Here is a 20,575-nt window from a genome sequence, read left to right as displayed (position 1 = left end):
AAGGAATTTGTTCCCAGAATCCCTTTTGACTTATTTGCATGGAGGCGGTCTCCTCAACCCTTTTGACTTGTTGGTTCAAGAATAAAATTTTAAATGGCATAGTGAATTGTTTGCTAAGTAAACAGCATAATTTAGAAATAAAAGTACACCATAAAAATCATAACACAATCCCTTTAACTAACTAATAGTGATAAAGCCAAATTTTTCACCAGGTTTCACCATGAAAAAAAAAACAATACCTCCATAGACTCCAATGGCAGTTACACAAATTTTGGTTGAAGCGATAAAGATTTGCTCATAACTATTGACTAATTGTTACTTATTAATTATTTATTAATTAACTAATTTACTTGACTCTGTGATAAGCTAAAATTGAATTTGTGGTTAACCTCCTGTCTGTTCTGCAAACCTGACTGTCCCTTCTTAACCTGTCAGTTATAGCTTCTAATGCCAACATACTACTGCGGCACAAATAAGGCAGCCTCCCTCATAGAGGAACATGGGGGATCAGATAGATAATGTAAAAGCACTGGGCAAATATTTTTATGGCAATTATAAATAACATGCAAATACAGTGTTATGATAGATGTACAAAAAAACTTCAATTTCTGGTGTCAGAAATCTATGCTTATTAAGTGCAAATCATTTTCATTCCCAAGTTATTAATACATGTTCCTCACCCAGGCTTGATATGGAAAAGAAGGCATCAGAAGCAGCCCTTTCCATTACCATTAAAAGAAGAGGGAGAGGAAACTTCATGCAAGTACACATATAGGCATTGGTTTACCCTTCTATTAAACGTAGTTGAGGGAATTTGTAAATTAAAGTTTCAAAAATAACATTCTAAGAAAGTAAGTATAGAATGACAGCACAATAAATACATACTTTTTTCTAAAAATAGTTTTGCGGATTTGCCGTAAACTAACTCAACACATGAAATACTGGCTATGAAACAATTATGACTATTCAGTTTAAAACAAAATGTGGATTACAACACAGATTTTATGTTGTAGTTGTAAAAATTAAGAACCATTCAATTATATAAAATACAAGAACTTTTCTCAAGTGCTTCAGGTACATTATGGACAGAGTCTTATACAGAGCGATACTAGAGCAGTTTGAATATCATCAGGGCTACTTTAGCCTCTGAAGAATCACAGTGTTGAGAATATCAGCTTCCTCCAATGTCTGGGATTCATCTGTAAGTTCTACAAATGGAAATGTAGTCACCAAAGCAAAATCACATTGGGCAAAGTCTGATCGGGCATGGATAATATAATGGCGCACATCCATGATCCTAGGGAAGGAAACATAATACAGTTTTTAAAAGCATTTGGTCATTAAGTTCTAATATTTAAGATATATTAAGTTATAATATATATATATATATATATATATATCTCTTACAAAAAAAGACCAGCAACACTGGGATTTCTGTGCAAATAAAAAATATATATTTAAAGCCAACGTGACGTTTCAGTCCTCCCTGGGACCTTTCTCAAGGAGAGGACCCAGGAAGGTTAACATGTAATGGTGAACTGATGTGATGTTGTCATTTCCTATGTATCTATAAGAAGCTATAGTGTTGCATTTTGAATAATGTTTTGTACCTTACATGTTTAAAAAAGAAGACCTAAGAAGACAACTACGAAATATTGTGGAATTGGCACAGGAATGGACTTTTAATACACTTGAACTGCATCTAACAATGTGAGTGCAATATGTATATATATATACACATATACAGTCAATGGTAGCAGCACTCACGTTTAATTGCTCTTTCTGATGGCCTGGGTGCAGTCCGAAATAAGGTATTTAGAATGTAATGGAGATCCGCACATCACAGGGTTTAGAGGTGATAAAGAACACTAAGGGGCAGATTTATAAAAGTATGATATTCTTTGTATTGTGCTTTTTAAAGTAGGAAAAAATTGCATATGGTAGTAAGAAAAATTCATACTTTGCTCTGCAAAGTATGAATTTTTCCTGTCTGACGATCGTAAATGGCAGGAAAAGATTTCTGACTTTGATCCTTCTGTGCAGGATTTTCTAAGCCTCCCATAGGGCTCAATGGCACTGTGCAGCTCCAACCTGCCCCAAGGAAAGCCTCCCATAGGGCTCAATGGCACTCTGCAGCTCCAACCCGGCCCAAGGAAAGTCTCCCATAGGACTCAATGGCACTCTGCAGCTCCAACCTGGCCCAAGGAAAGTCTCCCATAGGGCTCAATGGCACCCTGCAGCTCCAACCCGGCCCAAGGAAAGTCTCCCATAGGGCTCAATGGCACTCTGCAGCTCCAACCTGGCCCAAGGAAAGTCTCCCATAGGGCTCAATGGCACTCTGCAGCTCCAACCTGGCCCAAGGAAAGTCTCCCATAGGGCTCAATGGCACTCTGCAGCTCCAACCTGGCCCAAGGAAAGTCTCCCATAGGGCTCAATGGCACTCTGCAGCTCCAACCTGGCCCAAGGAAAGTCTCCCATAGGGCTCAATGGCACTCTGCAGCTCCAACCCGGCCCAAGGAAAGTCTCCCATAGGGCTCAATGGCACTCTGCAGCTCCAACCTGGCCCAAGGAAAGCCTCCCATAGGGCTCAATGGCACCCTGCAGCTCCAACCTGGCCCAAGGAAAGTCACAATACCGAAGCTTGAATGAATCCAAAATGTTCGTACTCGACGCAACAAATACGGTTTTGACGCACAAATTGTCGCGCATTTTGCCACAAAATACAAAAAAGCCGCGCAAATGTACGAAAATATCGCAGAAGATACGCAAAAGTTGAAAACTTTAGAAAAAAATACGAATTTTTTGTATTCAGACCTGTCGTACTTTGTTGAATCTGCCCCTAGGTGTTCTTTATCATCTCTAAGCCCTGTGATGTGCAGATCTCCATTACATTCTGAATACTATATATATATATATATATAGTTCCAGTACTGGAAGCACACCACATACAGAGTGATAATTGCCCGGGTGCTTATGCAGAAAAATACAAATATAAGAGCAATACAGGCCAGCACTCACGGGTCTTTGAGAAATAATATATCAAAATAAAAATTAAGCAACAAAAAAAATTTTGGCTACATGGTTTTTTATTGATCCGACGTTTCAGTTCCTAACAGGAACTTTCATCAGGGAAAATGTATATATATATGAGGACTCAGGTCTTGGTACAAAAACAAAAATGTTCTTTAATGTGCAAAAACCAACATTTTGGTTACAATTTTAGGACCTTTCTCAAGACCTTTATCTTGAGAAAGGTCCTAAATTGTGACCGAAACGTCGACTTTTGCACATTAAAGAACATTTATGTTTTTTTCACCAAGACCTATGAGTGCTAAGTCCTCTGTTACCTATATTTCCAAAGTTTAACCAGGCACCCAGACATTTTATCATTTTGTGGTGCATGCCCTCTCTCTACTATGTTATATATTATAACGCGCAGGTGTATTTTTAATGCAAAAAGTGAACGAACGTTTCGGCTGTAGCACCAGCCTTTGTCAAAGTTACAACAACAAATGAAAGACAACCATAAATACTGTGTATGGCGGGAAATTCAAACATGATGTGAGGGCAGTGACACAACGTGTTGGAAACCAAGAGACCCTCCCCGCATCATTATCACTCCATCAATTAGGATGAAATAATATACATGTCTCAGGACCTGGGGTTTTCCAGATTAGGGATCTTTCCGTAATTTGGATCTCCATGCCTTAAGTCTGCTAAAAAATCATTTAAATATTGAATAAACCCAATATGATTGTTTTGCCTCTAATAAGGATTGATTATGTCTTAATTGGGATCAAGTACAAGGTACTGTTTTATAATTACAGCGAAAAAGGAAATTATTTTTAAAAAAATTAGAATTATTTGCTCTGGTAGAGACATAACCCTAATCCAGTAGAAAATAATGTTTGGAGAACGGAGAACAGGCAGGCATAGAGATGGCATTATTGGGGTTATGTCTCTACCAGAGTATACAATCCTGATACGATCACGTTTTTCCTTTACTTCTCTCTAGGTGTCGGACTATGTATTCACCTCATTCACAGTCTATTCTTTACCCTCCTTACCCACCAATGCTCTATTCTCTGTAATCCCTCTGGACCCAACAATGCTCCATTTTCTTAGACACATTATCGGTCTCTGATCTCTCCTCTATCTGTACAGTGACTGTCACTTCGTATACTTTACACTATACTTAATATTATGTTTCTATTTGTTTCACTCGTTATGTTAGATTTTGTGTCTTACTATATGCTAATTAAGTGGGGAGGAGGGAATTGTGTATTGTTCTTTTTGGGTGGGAAATGGGCGGATATTGTCACATCACCTATGCACATCACTTTTTGAATGTTCCCGCCATACACTGTATATATGGTTCACTTTTACTTGGTTTTGTAACTTTGATAAAGGCTGGTGCTACAGCTGAAACGTTAGTTCTTTTCCCAGGGCCAAACGATTGGATTATTTTTTTTTTACCCTAAATGCTCCCCGATATCGCCCACCCGTAGGTGGGGATATCGGGGGAAGATCCGCTCGCTTGGCGACATCGCCAAGCGAGCGGATCTGCTCGTGTATGGCCACCTATATATAAATATAATTTATATTATTTTATATATATTTCATATAATATTTATAATAAATATTTTATATTATCTTTTGAACCAATGTACTCTACAAAATTTGTACTATTCACACACTATTGTCTGCTACAAGACAAACCCATCATAGCTGAAAATATTGTTCCTTTAGGAACTGATTAGCTAACTAAACACCTTCTTCATGAACAGCAAGGAGATTAGAACACAATGGTGAATACCTATTTACATTAAAAAATTGAGGGATTTTCTCGCCTAAAGCTTCATTACTCCTCACCTATGACTCCATTTTTACAGTTTAGGATTAGCAATTAGCAAACTCAAGGCATTTTAAGGCAGTTTGCAGAACCACAGCTAAATTTCACTGAAATGCTGTTACTGGAAAAGTGAAATTACATTGTGGTTAAGGTTAATTTTAGGGATGCACCAAATCCAGGATTCGGTTCGGAATTCGGCCAGGATTTGGCCTTTTTTAGCAGGGTTCGGTTTCAGGCGAATCCACAGTCCTGGCTGAATCCCAATTAGCATAAATTAGCATATGCTAATTAGCATTCGGAAGGGTTAAATGTTAGGGGGAAAAAATTTTTCACCGCGTGCTGTGCGCGCAGTGATTTTTGACCCTTCTGGATCCTAATTAGGGTTCGAATTCGGGGTGGATTCATCAGAACACAAAAAACCTGGTTCAGTGCATCTCTAGTTATTGTAGTCCTACAAATAGCCCCTTATACAGACAGGGGGGCGCAGGGGGGGTGTTGTGGAAGGCAAGGGGGGAGATTAATGACATCTGCTGGGAGAAAATCTATCATGAATTTGTGAAAAAGTTTGCCGGACAAACTGTACCGGTGCAAACGTTCACTCATCCCTAATTATGATACAGTTATAAAAAAAAAAAATCCAATAAACCAGGTACATTAACAGATGTTGTACTAAATTGCTCTATTTAACATTCACTAGTCTAGTGCAGAAACAGTCAGGAAAATGCTATTAAATGTAATAAAACTAAAGCTGCTGGGAATCATTTAGGGTTCCCCCTATTACACTACTCATAAACTGCAGTTAATGAACTTTTTGGGGACCATGTATCTTAATGCAAATAGTAAAAACAGAACAGAACAGCAACTGTGGATTTGCTCTTACCTGTGACTGAGGTTAAATCTTTGTATTAAGCGGGTACCATCAGCTAGCCTAATCTGAATTTTGGTTGTTGGTACATGTTCATCAAGATCAACCTCAGCATTGAGAAATCTCTTGTGTTCTTCTTCAGGTGAGGATGGGGTACTGATTATTTCAGGTGTAAGGCTGCAAAGATACAAAAATTGGAAAGCAATTCCAGAATTCTAATTTAACCGTACCATTTACACATATTCACCAATGGCAGTTAATGGATGCAAAAAAGGTAATGAAAAAAAAGGTACACTACTGTATGTTAAAGGGCAAGAAGGAAAGGTGGATTCATTAGAGGTAGCAACATTTTTGCATCTTCAAGCGAGTCCAATTGCTGAGTTTTTTCCAATGGACAGTGTTCCTTTAAGAACAATTGCACCAGCCTCAGGGAAAAAACACAGCATTTAGCAGCCATTTTACAAGGTAAGCGATAAAATTCACTTGGGGGTGCTTAACATTTTAGCACCCCCAAGTGACTTAGCCTTTCCTTTCTCCTAAAAAGGAGACCTCAGAAAAGGTAAAACTTGTTGCATTTAAAGCAAGGGAAACTGTACAGTAATCTGGATGTTACATTAACAGGGCTAGCCTTAGGTTACCTCGAAAAGGGTTAAAAATTACTTGACTTTTTACTGCCAATTGCTCTCTGATCTGCTGTGCCTCATGTTGCCATGTAAACATCAGAGAAGCATAGAGCAAACAGCCAACTGGTAAAGTAGCAGAACCAGAGTACCCAGAGGAAACCCACGCAAGCACAGGAATAATATACAAACTCGCTGAAAATGGTGCCCTGACTGCTTGGCATTGAAGCACCGCCATTATTGTCCTTTACAGCCAGCACAGATTCTACTATCCATGGCTAATATAATGCTAACATACAACTTAAGCATAACAATTTATTTTGGTGACACCATGGCTGATATCCTTATAGGCAAAATGTAGGCACATTTTTCCCTAAGGATACACCATGAATGATTATAGCATGCCATAATTACACACACACACACACACACACATTTAAAAATACTCAATAAAAAACTATACCTTCCAAGCTTTTTTCCTTCTCCACTAAATGCTTTAAATTTTAACCGTGGCTTAACATATTCTTGGTCCTGATGGTCTTCCATATCCAAGTTTACCTGACCTCCATGAATGAGTCGCTGGAGCTCTACAGGAATCTCTCTGAGCAGAGACATTTGGAAATAATATTATAGGTGAAATATGAATTTAGTGAGCTATTTTTAACATGGTGTTTTAACTGATTCAGTGTAAAATATGAATGCCATGTTTTTGGCTTTTTGGAATACCTCTTGGGTGACCTACAGTATATATTGCCTGGCACAATTATAGAGGCTATGCCCCTTTATAGCACCTTTGTCCAGCCAACTGGACTGGCACCTAGGAACAATGCACCTATAATGGACACATAAAATCACCCAGAATGCTATTCTCACTCAGTAACACAAGCAACCATACAGTACAAAACCTAGTTAAGGCAGCCCCATAGTTAATATCTGATTAAAATGCCTGGTTTTTCATATGTGGTGGGTTTTCCAGCTGAATTAAAGTCATTGCAATCTGTATAACTCCATTGTAAAGACCACCGGCAATGCTTCGGCTCATACGCTCTGTACTAGAAAGAAACATTAGAGTTGGCTGCATTTGCAAAGCTGATTTCTTCTTGCAAATCGCTGTCTGTCTGTAAATTGTCTATCTACAAGATAAAATATAATTGTAAATATTTATTTATTGAAATAGGGATACCAAAGATAGTACACATTGGCCAGCCACAGTTTTACAGTATCTTCAGTACTGGAATGAAGTAGTATACTTTCAGGTTTTACAATTCTTGGTACATGTTGGGTTAGCTATGCCATGATTATACCTATTACAACATATTTAATCAGCCAAATGAGAAAACTCAATTATGAGCCAAATACGCCATGTGGGTTACTTAGGACTGTGAAAGTGCAATGTTGGAAGTCACAAATTTACAACCATATTACTTCAGGATGGCTTTAAATATAAAGCAGCCAATAAATGCTAGACCTATTGGGTATTAATGGGACACCTTCCGAAGTGACTTAGTGCAACTGTGAATTTTGTACTAGGGTACATCATTGTGTAGTGATTCTGTTACAATGCCAAAACCACCAACCAGAGGTAGGTACGGGGTACTATAAGGTCCCATTAAATTGCATTTTGCAGTAGTGTAGTCGATGCTTTTTGTAATACTTGTAGTAAAGCTGGATTATTTGTAAATGTGTTTAGCCTACCCTGAAAATTCTACACCTGTGCCAGTAGTTCATGGCAAGTTATGAATGAGTTTTTATTCAGAGCAACTTGTACAGTGGATCCAACTTAAACACCAGCACAAGAACTATTCGTTGGGAGAAATTTATGGGTGAGAAGCTGCAAACAAGGCTAATCACAATAACGCTAAGAAATGAAAATATATCAAAGTAAGTAAAATATAATGTACTGCTGCCCTGCACTGGTAAAAGATGCATGCTTGCTTAAGAAACCCTACTATAGTTAATATAAATAAGCTGCTGTGTAGCCACTGGAGGGCAATCATTCCATTTGGAAAAAAAGGAGAAAGGCACAGGTTACATAGCAGATAACAGATAAAACACAGGACTTATCTGTTATATAACCTGTGCATTTACTCCTTTATTCCAGATTGAATGGCTGCCCCCGGCTATACAACAGGGTATTTAAATAAACTATAGTTGAGTTTCTACAGCAAACAAACCATTGTTACCGGTGCAGGACAACAGTGCATTATTTTTGAATTACTTTAAAACAATTTCATTTTTTGGTGTTACTGTTCCTTTAAGCAGATACTTCTGGCCATAGTACTGTATTTCTAAACACATATATGCAGATAATTAAGGTTGCTGTGCTAATTAAATCTTGACAGTATGTTTTACTCAAAATTTGTAAAAAACATATCTTACCCTTTCTTGACTGATTCGAGAAACTCAGCATTTATTGGATCTGAGTAAGACCTCAGTTCTCCATCATCTAAACTGAAACCATTGCTCCAGAGTTTGAGCAAAATTTGAATCTGAAAAAGTACAACAGCTTTTAGATTGTTAGCTCTATTACACAGTGACCGCTATACTTCTTCTATTGTTTTTTGATAATAACACAACCCTAGATTAACAGTACATGATTTGTAAATATTTGAACTTAAAAAAATACACAAAATATCTACTGAAAATTTTAACATGCCTTTATTTATAGACATATGATACACAAGGCACATGCAATTAGTTTGCTTTTTGTTGGACTTTCAATGGCAAAGTTCATGGACATTCAGTAGCACTGGCAGCAGATGAAAAAGCACTACCAGCTCAATGGCACAGTGACAGCATTATTCCCTTGAAATGGTCAATTAGCCTTGACTGAGTTATCAGTGACGCATATGACAGATAGCAGATACAGAGAATGTGTAACCCTTGAAAGCTATCCCAGTAAAAAGCATTATATTTGAGAGCTTATTTGAAAACTACATATTTGTTAAAATGATTTTTACATTTTAAGATACTGTTAAGCATCTATGAAAGTTTACTTGCTCTGATAGGGCAGAAAGGATATAGATTATTTAAAAGAGAACTACCGTTACACAAAGAACTTACCCTAACCCACCATGGAGAAGTAAGCTGTGCCTCCAAAGCTGCCCCAGTAGCTCCTCATCATCTATTCTGCTGATTCACATCTATTGCTATCTACTGTATCTTTGACAGATGTGACAAAACTTTGTGTAAATTTCTGACAAATCCCAATCTTTCCATCACTACAAAGCACAATTAACCTGTGCAGTGTGACTGACACAAGATGGCCCAACAAGGTCCAAGATGGGAAACTGCTTTGGAAACTTTGAAGGCATTAATTATTGTTAATATAATACTTTCCACTGGTAAGTTCATAATATGGAATAAAGGATTTGTAGTCACCACAAATGTTCTATTAACCTATGTTCTATTAACCTACCTTACTCAAATTCATTCCCTTTCCATAGTAAAAAAAAACAATACATGGTTTTGGAGGGAATATGGGGAAGAAACTGTGTTGATCTATACAGGAATTGATGGAGGAGAAACCATGTGATTTATCACATCATATAGAATACAATACTACGGCAAATCTAAATCACTGTCATCAAAATGATGTAAATACTACAGACACTTACCTCTTGTCCTTGTTCGAATGGCTCCTCACCCTGTATGTATTCTAATTCTCTTTTTGATGAATTACCAAGTTTGTAGCCTCTACCAGTAAATGTCTAAGTGAGAAAAGAATAACAGAGGTGTGGCTGCCACTGGGGATAGCTCTGAAACAGTAATAACTGAAAGATGCTGATAAAAAGAAGTGATATATGAAAAGCTAATGGAAAATATTATTCCAAGCAGTAGAAGCAATGAAATAAGTCATGTGATGTTGATAATGAGGCACTCTGTTACATTTATTTCTTGCTACTGTTTTGGTGGGGTCTTTTCACAAACCTTTACTGCTATTACTACTATGTAGCCTTGTTTATAACTAGTGTTACATCTCTCATTTAATTTTCCCCTCCTGTGACCCAGACACAGAGGAAAAGTGGGCATGGTGTGTCATCGAGCACCAGACTGTGCGGAAAAAAAGGAGTAGGAAAAAGTAGTTATTATAATGTTAGTATATCAATGCTGGTTATTAGGGTTCCTTTGGCTGGAAGGGCAGCTATGCAGGTCTGCAACAGAGGTTTAGCAGGCCAATGGGGAATTTAAAGATGTGGAAGGACATCTGAAAATCAGTATTAATGAATTCCAGTTTACAAAACTGAAGGAGAGGCCATACAAAAAAAAAGATTTACCAAAGGACATCATATCCCATTAGCTATCAGCCAGCTCTGGGGCTTAAAAAGTTAATGTAAATGTTAACTTAAGGCACTTAGCTATAACTATTATTTTATTTATCCCCAGTGTGCTTGAATTCCTCTACTGAATTTGTATACGCCATATATACAGGAAGGCATTTCTGTAAATACAGCTTCATTTAGTGTCTCTTTGTAGCCAGGTGCCACTACAGGTACATGCTTCTCTAGTGAAGCCTATTAAGGTAACTATAAAATATACCTAGCCCATAAAAAAGGGCATCACAAATTTGGGATAAAGCATACTTCTCGTACCTGTTCTGGAAAGCTGATAGTATCCTCCTACAAGGGTTAACGTTACTGCTAATAGGAGCACAGCCTCCCACACTATGGGAATGGAACATGGTAAGTGCCCACAGTATAGCGCATGGAGCAGAATCCAAGAAGGCGACTGTAAATTTGTTGAGATACTGCCAATCCAAGTAAAAAACAACAACAAAAAATAGAATATATTGGAAGGGATGGGGGATCACTGGACAAAATACAACAAAATAAGTTGTCTTGTCCTTTAATTCTCATGATATATTTCAAGGTTTCTATAATATCACTTATCTCTATTCTAAGCTGTACATGTGAAGGCCTTGAAGTCTTTATTAGACAATAAATTATCTCAGTTGCCCTACGTTGGATAGTGCATGCAATAAAATGCAGATATGGTTTAGACCGATATATTCTCTACAAAGAATGTAACTGTACAGGGAAACTTACTCTGGCTTTATAAAAAGCTCCAGAGGATTTGCTGGCGTCATCAATAGGAATAGCTCCATGCTCCTTTGCCTCCTTAAAAAGCTCATTCACAATTTTCCCTGGAGACGGGATTTTGGCATTACCTGAATAAGATCTTTAAACATTTAAATGCAGTTAGTCGTCTATATTGTATACCAATACATTTGCAAATGCCAGAATTACAGTATTCTTGATGCTACTCCACATTTTACAATGTCGGAGTACACACCAGTCCCATATTACATTATGGAACTATCAAACTATGCTTATGATGTGCATTACATATATGATGCATGAAGGAGCACAGTCAGCCCTAGTATATGGTTAGTATGTTACAGTACACAGAGCCCACTCATTAAATGAGAAGGAAAGAAAGTTTATGGTACAGGAAGGGAAGACAATGCTGGAGCTGAGAATAACTGGGGAAAATATTGCTATATTGGCACCCCTCGGTGAATTGACCTTTCCTTGTTCTTTAATGAGTGGTATACTGTTTATACTGTTTTGGACTTCGTTTTTTGTGTTTCCTTTATGGATGTGTTGTTTCATAAACTAGTACATCAGGTGAAATTATATTCACTGGGGGTGCCAATGTTTTAGGGATCCCCCCAGTAAATATAATTACTAAAACAGCAGGCCTGCCCACTGAAAAGTGCACTGGCCAGGGTACTAGTCCATGAGCATGGTACTGCATTGATTATCCAATGCCCCAGCAACACATTAATACCCACCACTGAATTTCACTTTATGTATCATTTAATAACCAGCATGTAACATCTGCTTCTGTGACCATCTAGCCTTATTTTCTGTCTGATAATTTCTGACAAATGCTAACACCTTCTCAACAGCATCCCAGAGGATACTAGGCATGTGCAGTGTTATTGACTCTCAAGATACAAACCGGATTCCAAAAAAGTTGGGACACTAAACAAATTGTGAATAAAAACTGAACGCAATGATGTGGAGGTGCCAACTTCTAATATTTTATTCAGAATAGAACATAAATCACGGAACAAAAGTTTAAACTGAGAAAATGTACCATTTTAAGGGAAAAATATGTTGATTCAGAATTTCATGGTGTCAACAAATCCCAAAAAAGTTGGGACAAGTAGCATTAAGAGGCTGGAAAAAGTAAATTTGAGCATAACGAAGAGCTGGAAGACCAAATAACACTAATTAGGTCAATTGGCAACATGATTGGGTATAAAAAGAGCTTCTCAGAGTGGCAGTGTCTCTCAGAAGCCAAGATGGGTAGAGGATCACCAATTCCCACAATGTTGCGCAGAAAGATTGTGGAGCAATATCAGAAAGGTGTTACCCAGCGAAAAATTGCAAAGATTTTGCATCTATCATCATCAACTGTGCATAACATCATCCGAAGATTCAGAGAATCTGGAACAATCTCTGTGCGTAAGGGTCAAGGCCGTAAAACCATACTGGATGCCCGTGATCTCCGGGCCCTTAAACGACACTGCACCACAAACAGGAATGCTACTGTAAAGGAAAATCACAGAATGGGCTCAGGAATACTTCCAGAAACCATTGTCAGTGAACACAATCCACCGTGCCATCCGCCGTTGCCAGCTGAAACTCTACAGTGCAAAGAAGAAGCCATTTCTAAGCAAGATCCACAAGCTCAGGCATTTTCACTGGGCCAGGGATCATTTAAAATGGAGTAGGGGCAAAATGGAAGACTGTTCTGTGGTCAGACGAGTCACGATTCGAAGTTCTTTTTGGAAATCTGGGACGCCATGTCATCCGGACCAAAGAGGACAAGGACAACCCAAGTTGTTATCAACGTTCAGTTCAGAAGCCTGCATCTCTGATGGTATGGGGTTGCATGAGTGCGTGTGGCATGGGCAGCTTGCATGTCTGGAAAGGCAGCATCAATGCAGAAAAATATATTCAGGTTCTAGAACAACATATGCTCCCATCCAGACGTCATGTCTTTCAGGGAAGACCCTGCATTTTTCAACAAGATAATGCCAGACCACATTCTACATCAATCACAACATCATGGCTGCGTAGGAGAAGGATCCGGGTACTGAAATGGCCAGTCTGCAGTCCAGATCTTTCACCTATAGAGAACATTTGGCGCATCATAAAGAGGAAGGTGCGACAAAGAAGGCCCAAGACGATTGAACAGTTAGAGGTATTAGACAAGAATGGGAGAGCATTCCTATTCCTAAACTTAAGAAACTGGTCTCCTCTGTCCCCAGACGTCTGTCGAGTGCTGTAAGAAGAAGGGGAGATGCCACACAGTGGTGAAAATGGCCTTGTCCCAACTTTTTTGGGATTTGTTGACACCATGAAATTCTGAATCAACATATTTTTCCCTTAAAATGGTACATTTTCTCAGTTTAAACTTTTGTTCCGTGATTTATGTTCTATTCTGAATAAAATATTAGAAGTTGGCACCTCCACATCATTGCGTTCAGTTTTTATTCACAATTTGTTTAGTGTCCCAACTTTTTTGGAATCCGGTTTGTAGTTTAAGAATAAGATAGAGATCTCCTGTGGACAGCGTTATAGGCCTTGATCACTACATAGTTACATAATTAATGTGGGCTAAAAAATACAAAAGTTCAACCCTTTTAAATGATTGCCAGTAAAAAAAAAAAAAAAATATATATATATATACACATACACACACATACTTATACAGACCTATCTATACCATTTATAATCTACCATTTAAAATGTTTTTCTTGAACCAACAAATGTATTTTTTTAGTTGTAATATTGGTGTGTAGGCGCCATCTCAGTGCATTGTGCCTGAGTCTGAGCTTTCAGAAGGAGCCAGTGCTACACATTAGAACGGCTTTCAGGTAACCTATTGTTTCTCCTACTCCCATGTAACTGGAGGAGTCCCAAGCTGGACTTGGATTTCGTACTATTGACTGCTATTCTGATACCTACTGGGAGCTGCTATCTTGCTCCCTTCCTATTGTTCTGCTGATTGGCTGCTGAGGGGAATGGGAGGGGGGTGATATCACTCTAATTTGCAGTGCAGCAGTAAAGTGTAGTAAAGGTCACATGGCTGTGGCATTCGGGGAAATGTAGAAAATGGCTAGCCCAATGTGAAATTTCAAAATTAAATATAAAAAAATCTGTTTAAACTTTAAAAAAAAATTGATTTCAATGCAGGATTCTGCTGGAGAAGCTCTAATAACTGATGTGTTTTGAAAAAAACATGTTTTTTTCCAGAACAGTATTTGTTTAAGGACTGGAGCCCCCAAACTGCACTGTCTACTCAAGGTGCATACTCCTCTGCATAACCAGGGACCTATAAAGAGGCAAAATTATGTTTTCATACCTCAAGTCAATGCCCTCTTTTATGGAAGACAGTAAGTTATTTATTTTAGTAGCCTTTGAGTGGCCCTGCCTAGAGTTACACTGTTTATCCACAAAAATCCCCAAATCCCTCACAGTTACGGATGCCCCAACATACTACCTTTTAGTGTTTAACTTGAATTTATGTTATTTCTAACAAAGTGCAAAACCTTGCATTTATCAACACTTAACCTCATTTGCCAATTTGCTTTACTTTTCATTTCTGTTATAGGGCTTCTGAACCTCTTAACTGACACTATATGTCCAGTATATAAAATACAGCATTGCTAGCCATATTCATTTTTAGGCTTTAGTTCTCCTTTAACATAAAACAAAAATAAACTAATTTGGAGTTTTAGTGCACCTAAATACACAGCATTCATTCCACTAAATGAAAATGTGATGTGCAACAAAAAGCCAACCTGCATCTAACCCTAACCCACCCTCTCCCAACCCAGACCTGGCACGGCAAGCTGTCATTATTTGTAATCCCATACCTTCCTACCCAACTCTGGCTTTACCAAAGGGGCTAGGGTAGGAAGGTTTGAGTGTGTAAACAAACCAACGACAGGTGGAGGAATTCGGGGCGTGGTAATGCCACAAGTGGGATTGGCAGAGCTTGGCACCCCAGCTAAATATGTGTTTTTTGGTTGCTGATGGTTTTGGCTTGCACATCATTTATAAATAGCCTAAAAGAAAACTGCACTTTAGTTATTATTAAATAGGAATATTCTGAACTTCGTGTCTGTACTGCAATGTCACATGAATTTAAAGATGATAGACAGACAGACAGACAGATAGATAGTTGGGATTAATTTTTAGTTTTACCTTTCAAATGAATGATCTTCATTAATTTGCAGCCCTAAAACGGGCATTTTTGATGGCTGATCTCTGTATTCATCCTCACACAGTCGAGCCAGTGCCAACTAAAATGAAAATACAGTGGTGACAATGTGTCACACAGGCCTTTAAAAGTTCCCTTAAAGATGACTAAGCCAGACCCATAAACCTGCAACAATGGCAACACCATGGAACTGGCCAGACATGGCAGACACCAACCCTATGCCCATCTCTGTTTTTTTACCTGGTACATGGGAATAGTTCGTTTTTACAAAATTAGTTGGGTGTGTTATGTAGGAGCAATGCTGGAGAGGGCTTTTAGTTCCCCTTTAAAAGGACATATAAACACACAGTTGTCACAGTATTGCATCTGTCATTAACGAAAAACGGAAATAATAGGCTGGACTTTAAATCTAGCAAAGCAGGGGTACACCGAAGCAGATTTCTGCCATCTCTTGGCACAGAGGCAGCTCGCATTTACCATATCCAAGCCCAGGGGAACAACCAAGCAGGGGGCAGAAGGAAGTTACTGGGCCCAACAAATATGTTTTTCTATAGCTGTGCAGGGTACGCGAGAATATAAATGCCCTCTGGCACCTGTCTGGCAGCCCCTGTACAGGCTCAAACTGTGACCCTGTGTGTAGCAGCAGTGTTACACAATGCAGCGCACTGAGTACAGAGCGCTGGGCACAGGGATTCCTGTTGTAGTGCTGCTGTACAGAGCGCTGGGCACAGGGATTCCTGTTGTAGTGCTGCTGTACAGAGCGCTGGGCACAGGGATTCCTGTTGTAGTGCTGCTGTACAGAGCGCTGGGCACAGGGATTCCTGTTGTAGTGCTGCTGTACAGAGCGCTGGGCACAGGGATTCCTGTTGTAGTGCTGCTGTACAGAGCGCTGGGCACAGGGATTCCTGTTGTAGTGCTGCTGTACAGTGCTGGGCACAGGGATTCCTGTTGTAGTGCTGCTGTACAGTGCTGGGCACAGGGATTCCTGTTGTAGTGCTGCTGTACAGAGCGCTGGGCACAGGGATTCCTGTTGTAGTGCTACGGTACAGAGCGCTGGGCACAGGGATTCCTGTTGTAGTGCTACGGTACAGAGTGCTGGGCACAGGGATTCCTGTTGTAGTGCTGCTGTACAGAGCGCTGGTCACAGGGATTCCTGTTGTAGTGCTGCTGTACAGTGCTGGTCACAGGGATTCCTGTTGTAGTGCTGCTGTACAGTGCTGGTCACAGGGATTCCTGTTGTAGTGCTACGGTACAGAGCGCTGGGCACAGGGATTCCTGTTGTAGTGCTACGGTACAGAGCGCTGGGCACAGGGATTCCTGTTGTAGTGCTGCTGTACAGTGCTGGGCACAGGGATTCCTGTTGTAGTGCTACGGTACAGAGCGCTGGGCACAGGGATTCCTGTTGTAGTGCTGCTGTACAGTGCTGGGCACAGGGATTCCTGTTGTAGTGCTGCTGTACAGTGCTGGGCACAGGGATTCCTGTTGTAGTGCTGCTGTACAGTGCTGGGCACAGGGATTCCTGTTGTAGTGCTGCTGTACAGAGCGCTGGTCACAGGGATTCCTATTGTAGTGCTGCTGTACAGTGCTGGGCACAGGGATTCCTGTTGTAGTGCTGCTGTACAGTGCTGGGCACAGGGATTCCTGTTGTAGTGCTACGGTACAGAGCGCTGGGCACAGGGATTCCTGTTGTAGTGCTACGGTACAGTGCTGGGCACAGGGATTCCTGTTGTAGTGCTGCTGTACAGTGCTGGGCACAGGGATTCCTGTTGTAGTGCTGCTGTACAGTGCTGGGCACAGGGATTCCTGTTGTAGTGCTGCTGTACAGTGCTGGGCACAGGGATTCCTGTTGTAGTGCTGCTGTACAGAGCGCTGGTCACAGGGATTCCTATTGTAGTGCTGCTGTACAGTGCTGGGCACAGGGATTCCTGTTGTAGTGCTGCTGTACAGTGCTGGGCACAGGGATTCCTGTTGTAGTGCTACGGTACAGAGCGCTGGGCACAGGGATTCCTGTTGTAGTGCTACGGTACAGAGTGCTGGGCACAGGGATTCCTGTTGTAGTGCTGCTGTACAGTGCTGGGCACAGGGATTCCTGTTGTAGTGCTACGGTACAGAGCGCTGGGCACAGGGATTCCTGTTGTAGTGCTACAGTACAGAGCGCTGGGCACAGGGATTCCTGTTGTAGTGCTACGGTACAGAGCACTGGGCACAGGGATTCCTGTTGTAGTGCTACGGTACAGAGCACTGGGCACAGGGATTCCTGTTGTAGTGCTACAGTACAGAGCGCTGGGCACAGGGATTCCTGTTGTAGTGCTACGGCACTGCTACGCATGTAAGTGAGCCGACAGAAGCCCCTTGCCAGTCACACACCTGCAGGTCCAGCACTGACGGCCTCAGTGAGTCCTTTAGTTCCACCTCTTTTTCTCTCTCCGCCCCCACCTCTCCTCCATCCTCACTACATCCTTGGTCCTCCTCCCCTTCTTCACCCGCATCGTCGTCGCCTTCTTCTGAATTTTCTCTTTCCTCCATCTTTAATCAATAATCCGTTCCAAGCTCCCGCACCGTGCGTCACTCGTCACAGCCAATACGTCACCCATTGTATCCCGGGCAGGCTGGGCCCGGAGGCACGCTGGGGGGTTGTCATAGCAACGGATCCGGCCCGGGAAGGGGGCAGCGCTGGCCGGGTGCTCTTGCACTCGGAGAGTGCGGTGTATAGGTGGCACTGTGCAGAGCTATCATTCATTATGATCCACTGAGTTGTGCTCTTTGTGAACCTACATTGGAAGAGAGCGGTCAGGTTGCCACTGGATTCTGGACAGCGCTGAAGTGATTAAGGAAAGCGCTGAGGGACTGTGGAGATAGCAAGGGCCTAATTCCCTCCACTACTCGAGGGGTTAACGGTTCCTGTTACAGAAGGGGAAAAAATGTACACTCCTACAGCTCCCCCCTCCCCCTTGCTTCACTGTTCACCCTGCAGCATCTCACTCACTGGCAGCAGCCGCAGCACGTAGGATCATCTGCTCTCTTCCCTCATCTGCCTTCTGCCTGCGACCGCTCACTGCCATGAGCGACGAGCTCCTCCAGCAGGTGCGGGCCAGACTAGCGGCCGAGGGAGCCGAGGAGCTGGTGCAGCCACACACAGGTACAAGGCATACAAGCGGCGAGCAGTGCCAGTAGGCGACCGCCTCGCCGCTCCCGCCCTCCCTCCCGCCTGAGCCCCAGTCCACCTAGGACTACCCGGCGCATGACCTCCGCCGCTGCCTCCCAACCTCCGACTGCCGCGCCGGCAAGGCAGCGCACGGAGGTTAGGACAGGGGCCCGCGTGACATCACGCGGCTCCGCCACTGCCACCAATGCGGCCCCCACACAAAAGCCCTCCGCCAGTTCTAATAAGGCGAAGAGGGCTACACGTAGGCCCCCCCAAGCACCCCAGGCGCAAAGCGCTATAGCCCCCACAGCTGAGGCAGCTCCTCAGCCCAGTGTACCTGCCAGCCAAGTACCCCTTTTCACCACCCCCACCCCCCACTGCAGCACTGGGCCCCTTGTAGTCATGAGGCACACGGCCCCTGTCTCACAGGAGGTTGAGGAAGGAGAGCTCCTACTTGAGGAAGCTTTCTCTAGGTCACCCAGCCTGTCACCAGACCATTTCTTCTCCACACAGCCCACATCCCCCCCCCCACCCCTCCCCACCTGAATCATATATCTCGGAGCCTTTTCCTCAGGTTTTTTACACCCAACCCCCGGCACAGGCACACTCAAGTCGCGCCCGGCAGATGGCGGGCACACCCGCACCAAGGGCCCCCCAGGACACTGGGGCACGCAGGCGCCACCATTCCACTGGCTCGACCAGCACGGTGTCGGCCAGCCACCAACCAGTCCCCACCCTGACCAGGAGCATGGTCGTACGGAGGGCTGCCTCCACACAATCAACCTCACCCAGAGCACCCCTTTATTATGGCAGTCCCAGCCCAGCTGACACTGACTACCACCAAGGCAGACCTAGGCTACGTGACACATCTGGGTACAACCCGAGATCTCAGCCAGTAGCAGCACCTGCATGCCCTGTTCCGGCCAGCCACAACCGATCACAGCACGACTGGAACCCAGCAGGTGAGCTTTCATGCGTCAGGGCATGGGGCCAACATGCAAGTAGTGGCACGGAAATCTTGGCTGCATTGCAAGCCATCATGGAAAAAATAGGCCCCTCCACCTCTAACACTAATATCTCAATTCCTTGCCCACTGAAGGATACATATTTCTGTGGGGTATCCCCCCTGGGTTGTCACCTGTCAGGGGAGACTAGGGAAAAAATTTGGAGGAACGAGTACGTTGATATATGGTCCCTCGTCTCCCCTGAGCAGCCCACAGTGGACAAGGAAAGGAGATTTGACAAATCAGACGACAAAAAGCCAAAGGTGGCCAAAACCTTTGGCAACTGGCTACAAGCTTTCTCGGTCCTAGCCTGCATCATAGGTCAAAAATTCCCGGCTAAATGCTCAGAGCTATTCGTCTACTTAGATTCCATTTATGGGGCCTACAGGACACACGGGGGCGCCTCATGGTGGCGCTACGATGAGGAATTTAGACGCAGACTGGCCCTTAAACCAGAGCTGGGTTGGGATATGAAAGCCACTGATGCATGGCTAAGGATCATGATGACCCCAAAATCGCCCTTTCAGCATAGTGCCACTGCGGCTTCCTCTACCGGGTCCCAAGGCACAGTGGCAGCAAGACGTCCCGGAGTCTGCTGGCTCTTCAATGAAGGGCACTGCAGATTTTTCGGGAACTGCAAATTCAAGCACGAATGCAATTTCTGTGGCGGGGCCCATTCGGCCCTGCAATGCTTTAAAAAGACCAGGGTGCCACCAAAAACTCCAGCAATGGTTCGCGGCGAGGACACCAGTGAACGTCCAAAAGATGTCGCCATGGCTAGACCAGTACCACAGGAAGGGGGAAGCCGCGTTAATTAGGGACGCGTTTACTTACGGTACAAAACTGCAG

General features: G+C 42.3%; 1 protein-coding gene across 1 annotated transcript; it reads right to left on the bottom strand.

Annotated features, from left to right (window-relative positions):
* Window positions 1-315: 315 nt before the first annotated feature.
* ubxn2b (UBX domain protein 2B) lies at window positions 316-18,192 on the bottom strand. The gene is made up of 8 exons (XM_004915186.3): window positions 17,945-18,192; window positions 15,562-15,659; window positions 11,383-11,515; window positions 9,955-10,047; window positions 8,717-8,826; window positions 6,801-6,938; window positions 5,733-5,894; window positions 316-1,297 (listed from the first exon to the last, which is right to left on the bottom strand). The coding sequence occupies exons 1-8, from the start codon at window positions 18,101-18,103 to the stop codon at window positions 1,135-1,137; spliced, it is 1,056 nt and encodes a 351-aa protein (XP_004915243.2). The 5' UTR covers window positions 18,104-18,192; the 3' UTR covers window positions 316-1,134.
* Window positions 18,193-20,575: the final 2,383 nt, after the last annotated feature.

The sequence above is a fragment of the Xenopus tropicalis genome, chromosome 6, assembly GCF_000004195.4.
Source record: "Xenopus tropicalis strain Nigerian chromosome 6, UCB_Xtro_10.0, whole genome shotgun sequence".
Taxonomy (NCBI): Eukaryota; Metazoa; Chordata; class Amphibia; order Anura; family Pipidae; genus Xenopus; species Xenopus tropicalis.
The sequence above is the reverse complement of the archived record's forward strand: the minus strand, read 5'-3'. Positions and strand labels throughout refer to the sequence as shown.

Excerpts from the sequence above, each read along its gene's own strand:
- ubxn2b (XM_004915186.3), bottom strand. The coding sequence starts at position 18,103 with ATGGAGGAAAGAGAAAATTCAGAAGAAGGCGACGACGATGCGGGTGAA. Across the intron at positions 6,939-8,716 it reads CTCGAATCAGTCAAGAAAGG|AGAGATTCCTGTAGAGCTCC; the intron begins GTAAGATATGTT and ends GTCTCTGCTCAG. Across the intron at positions 1,298-5,732 it reads AGATTTAACCTCAGTCACAG|GATCATGGATGTGCGCCATT; the intron begins GTAAGAGCAAAT and ends TTCCTTCCCTAG.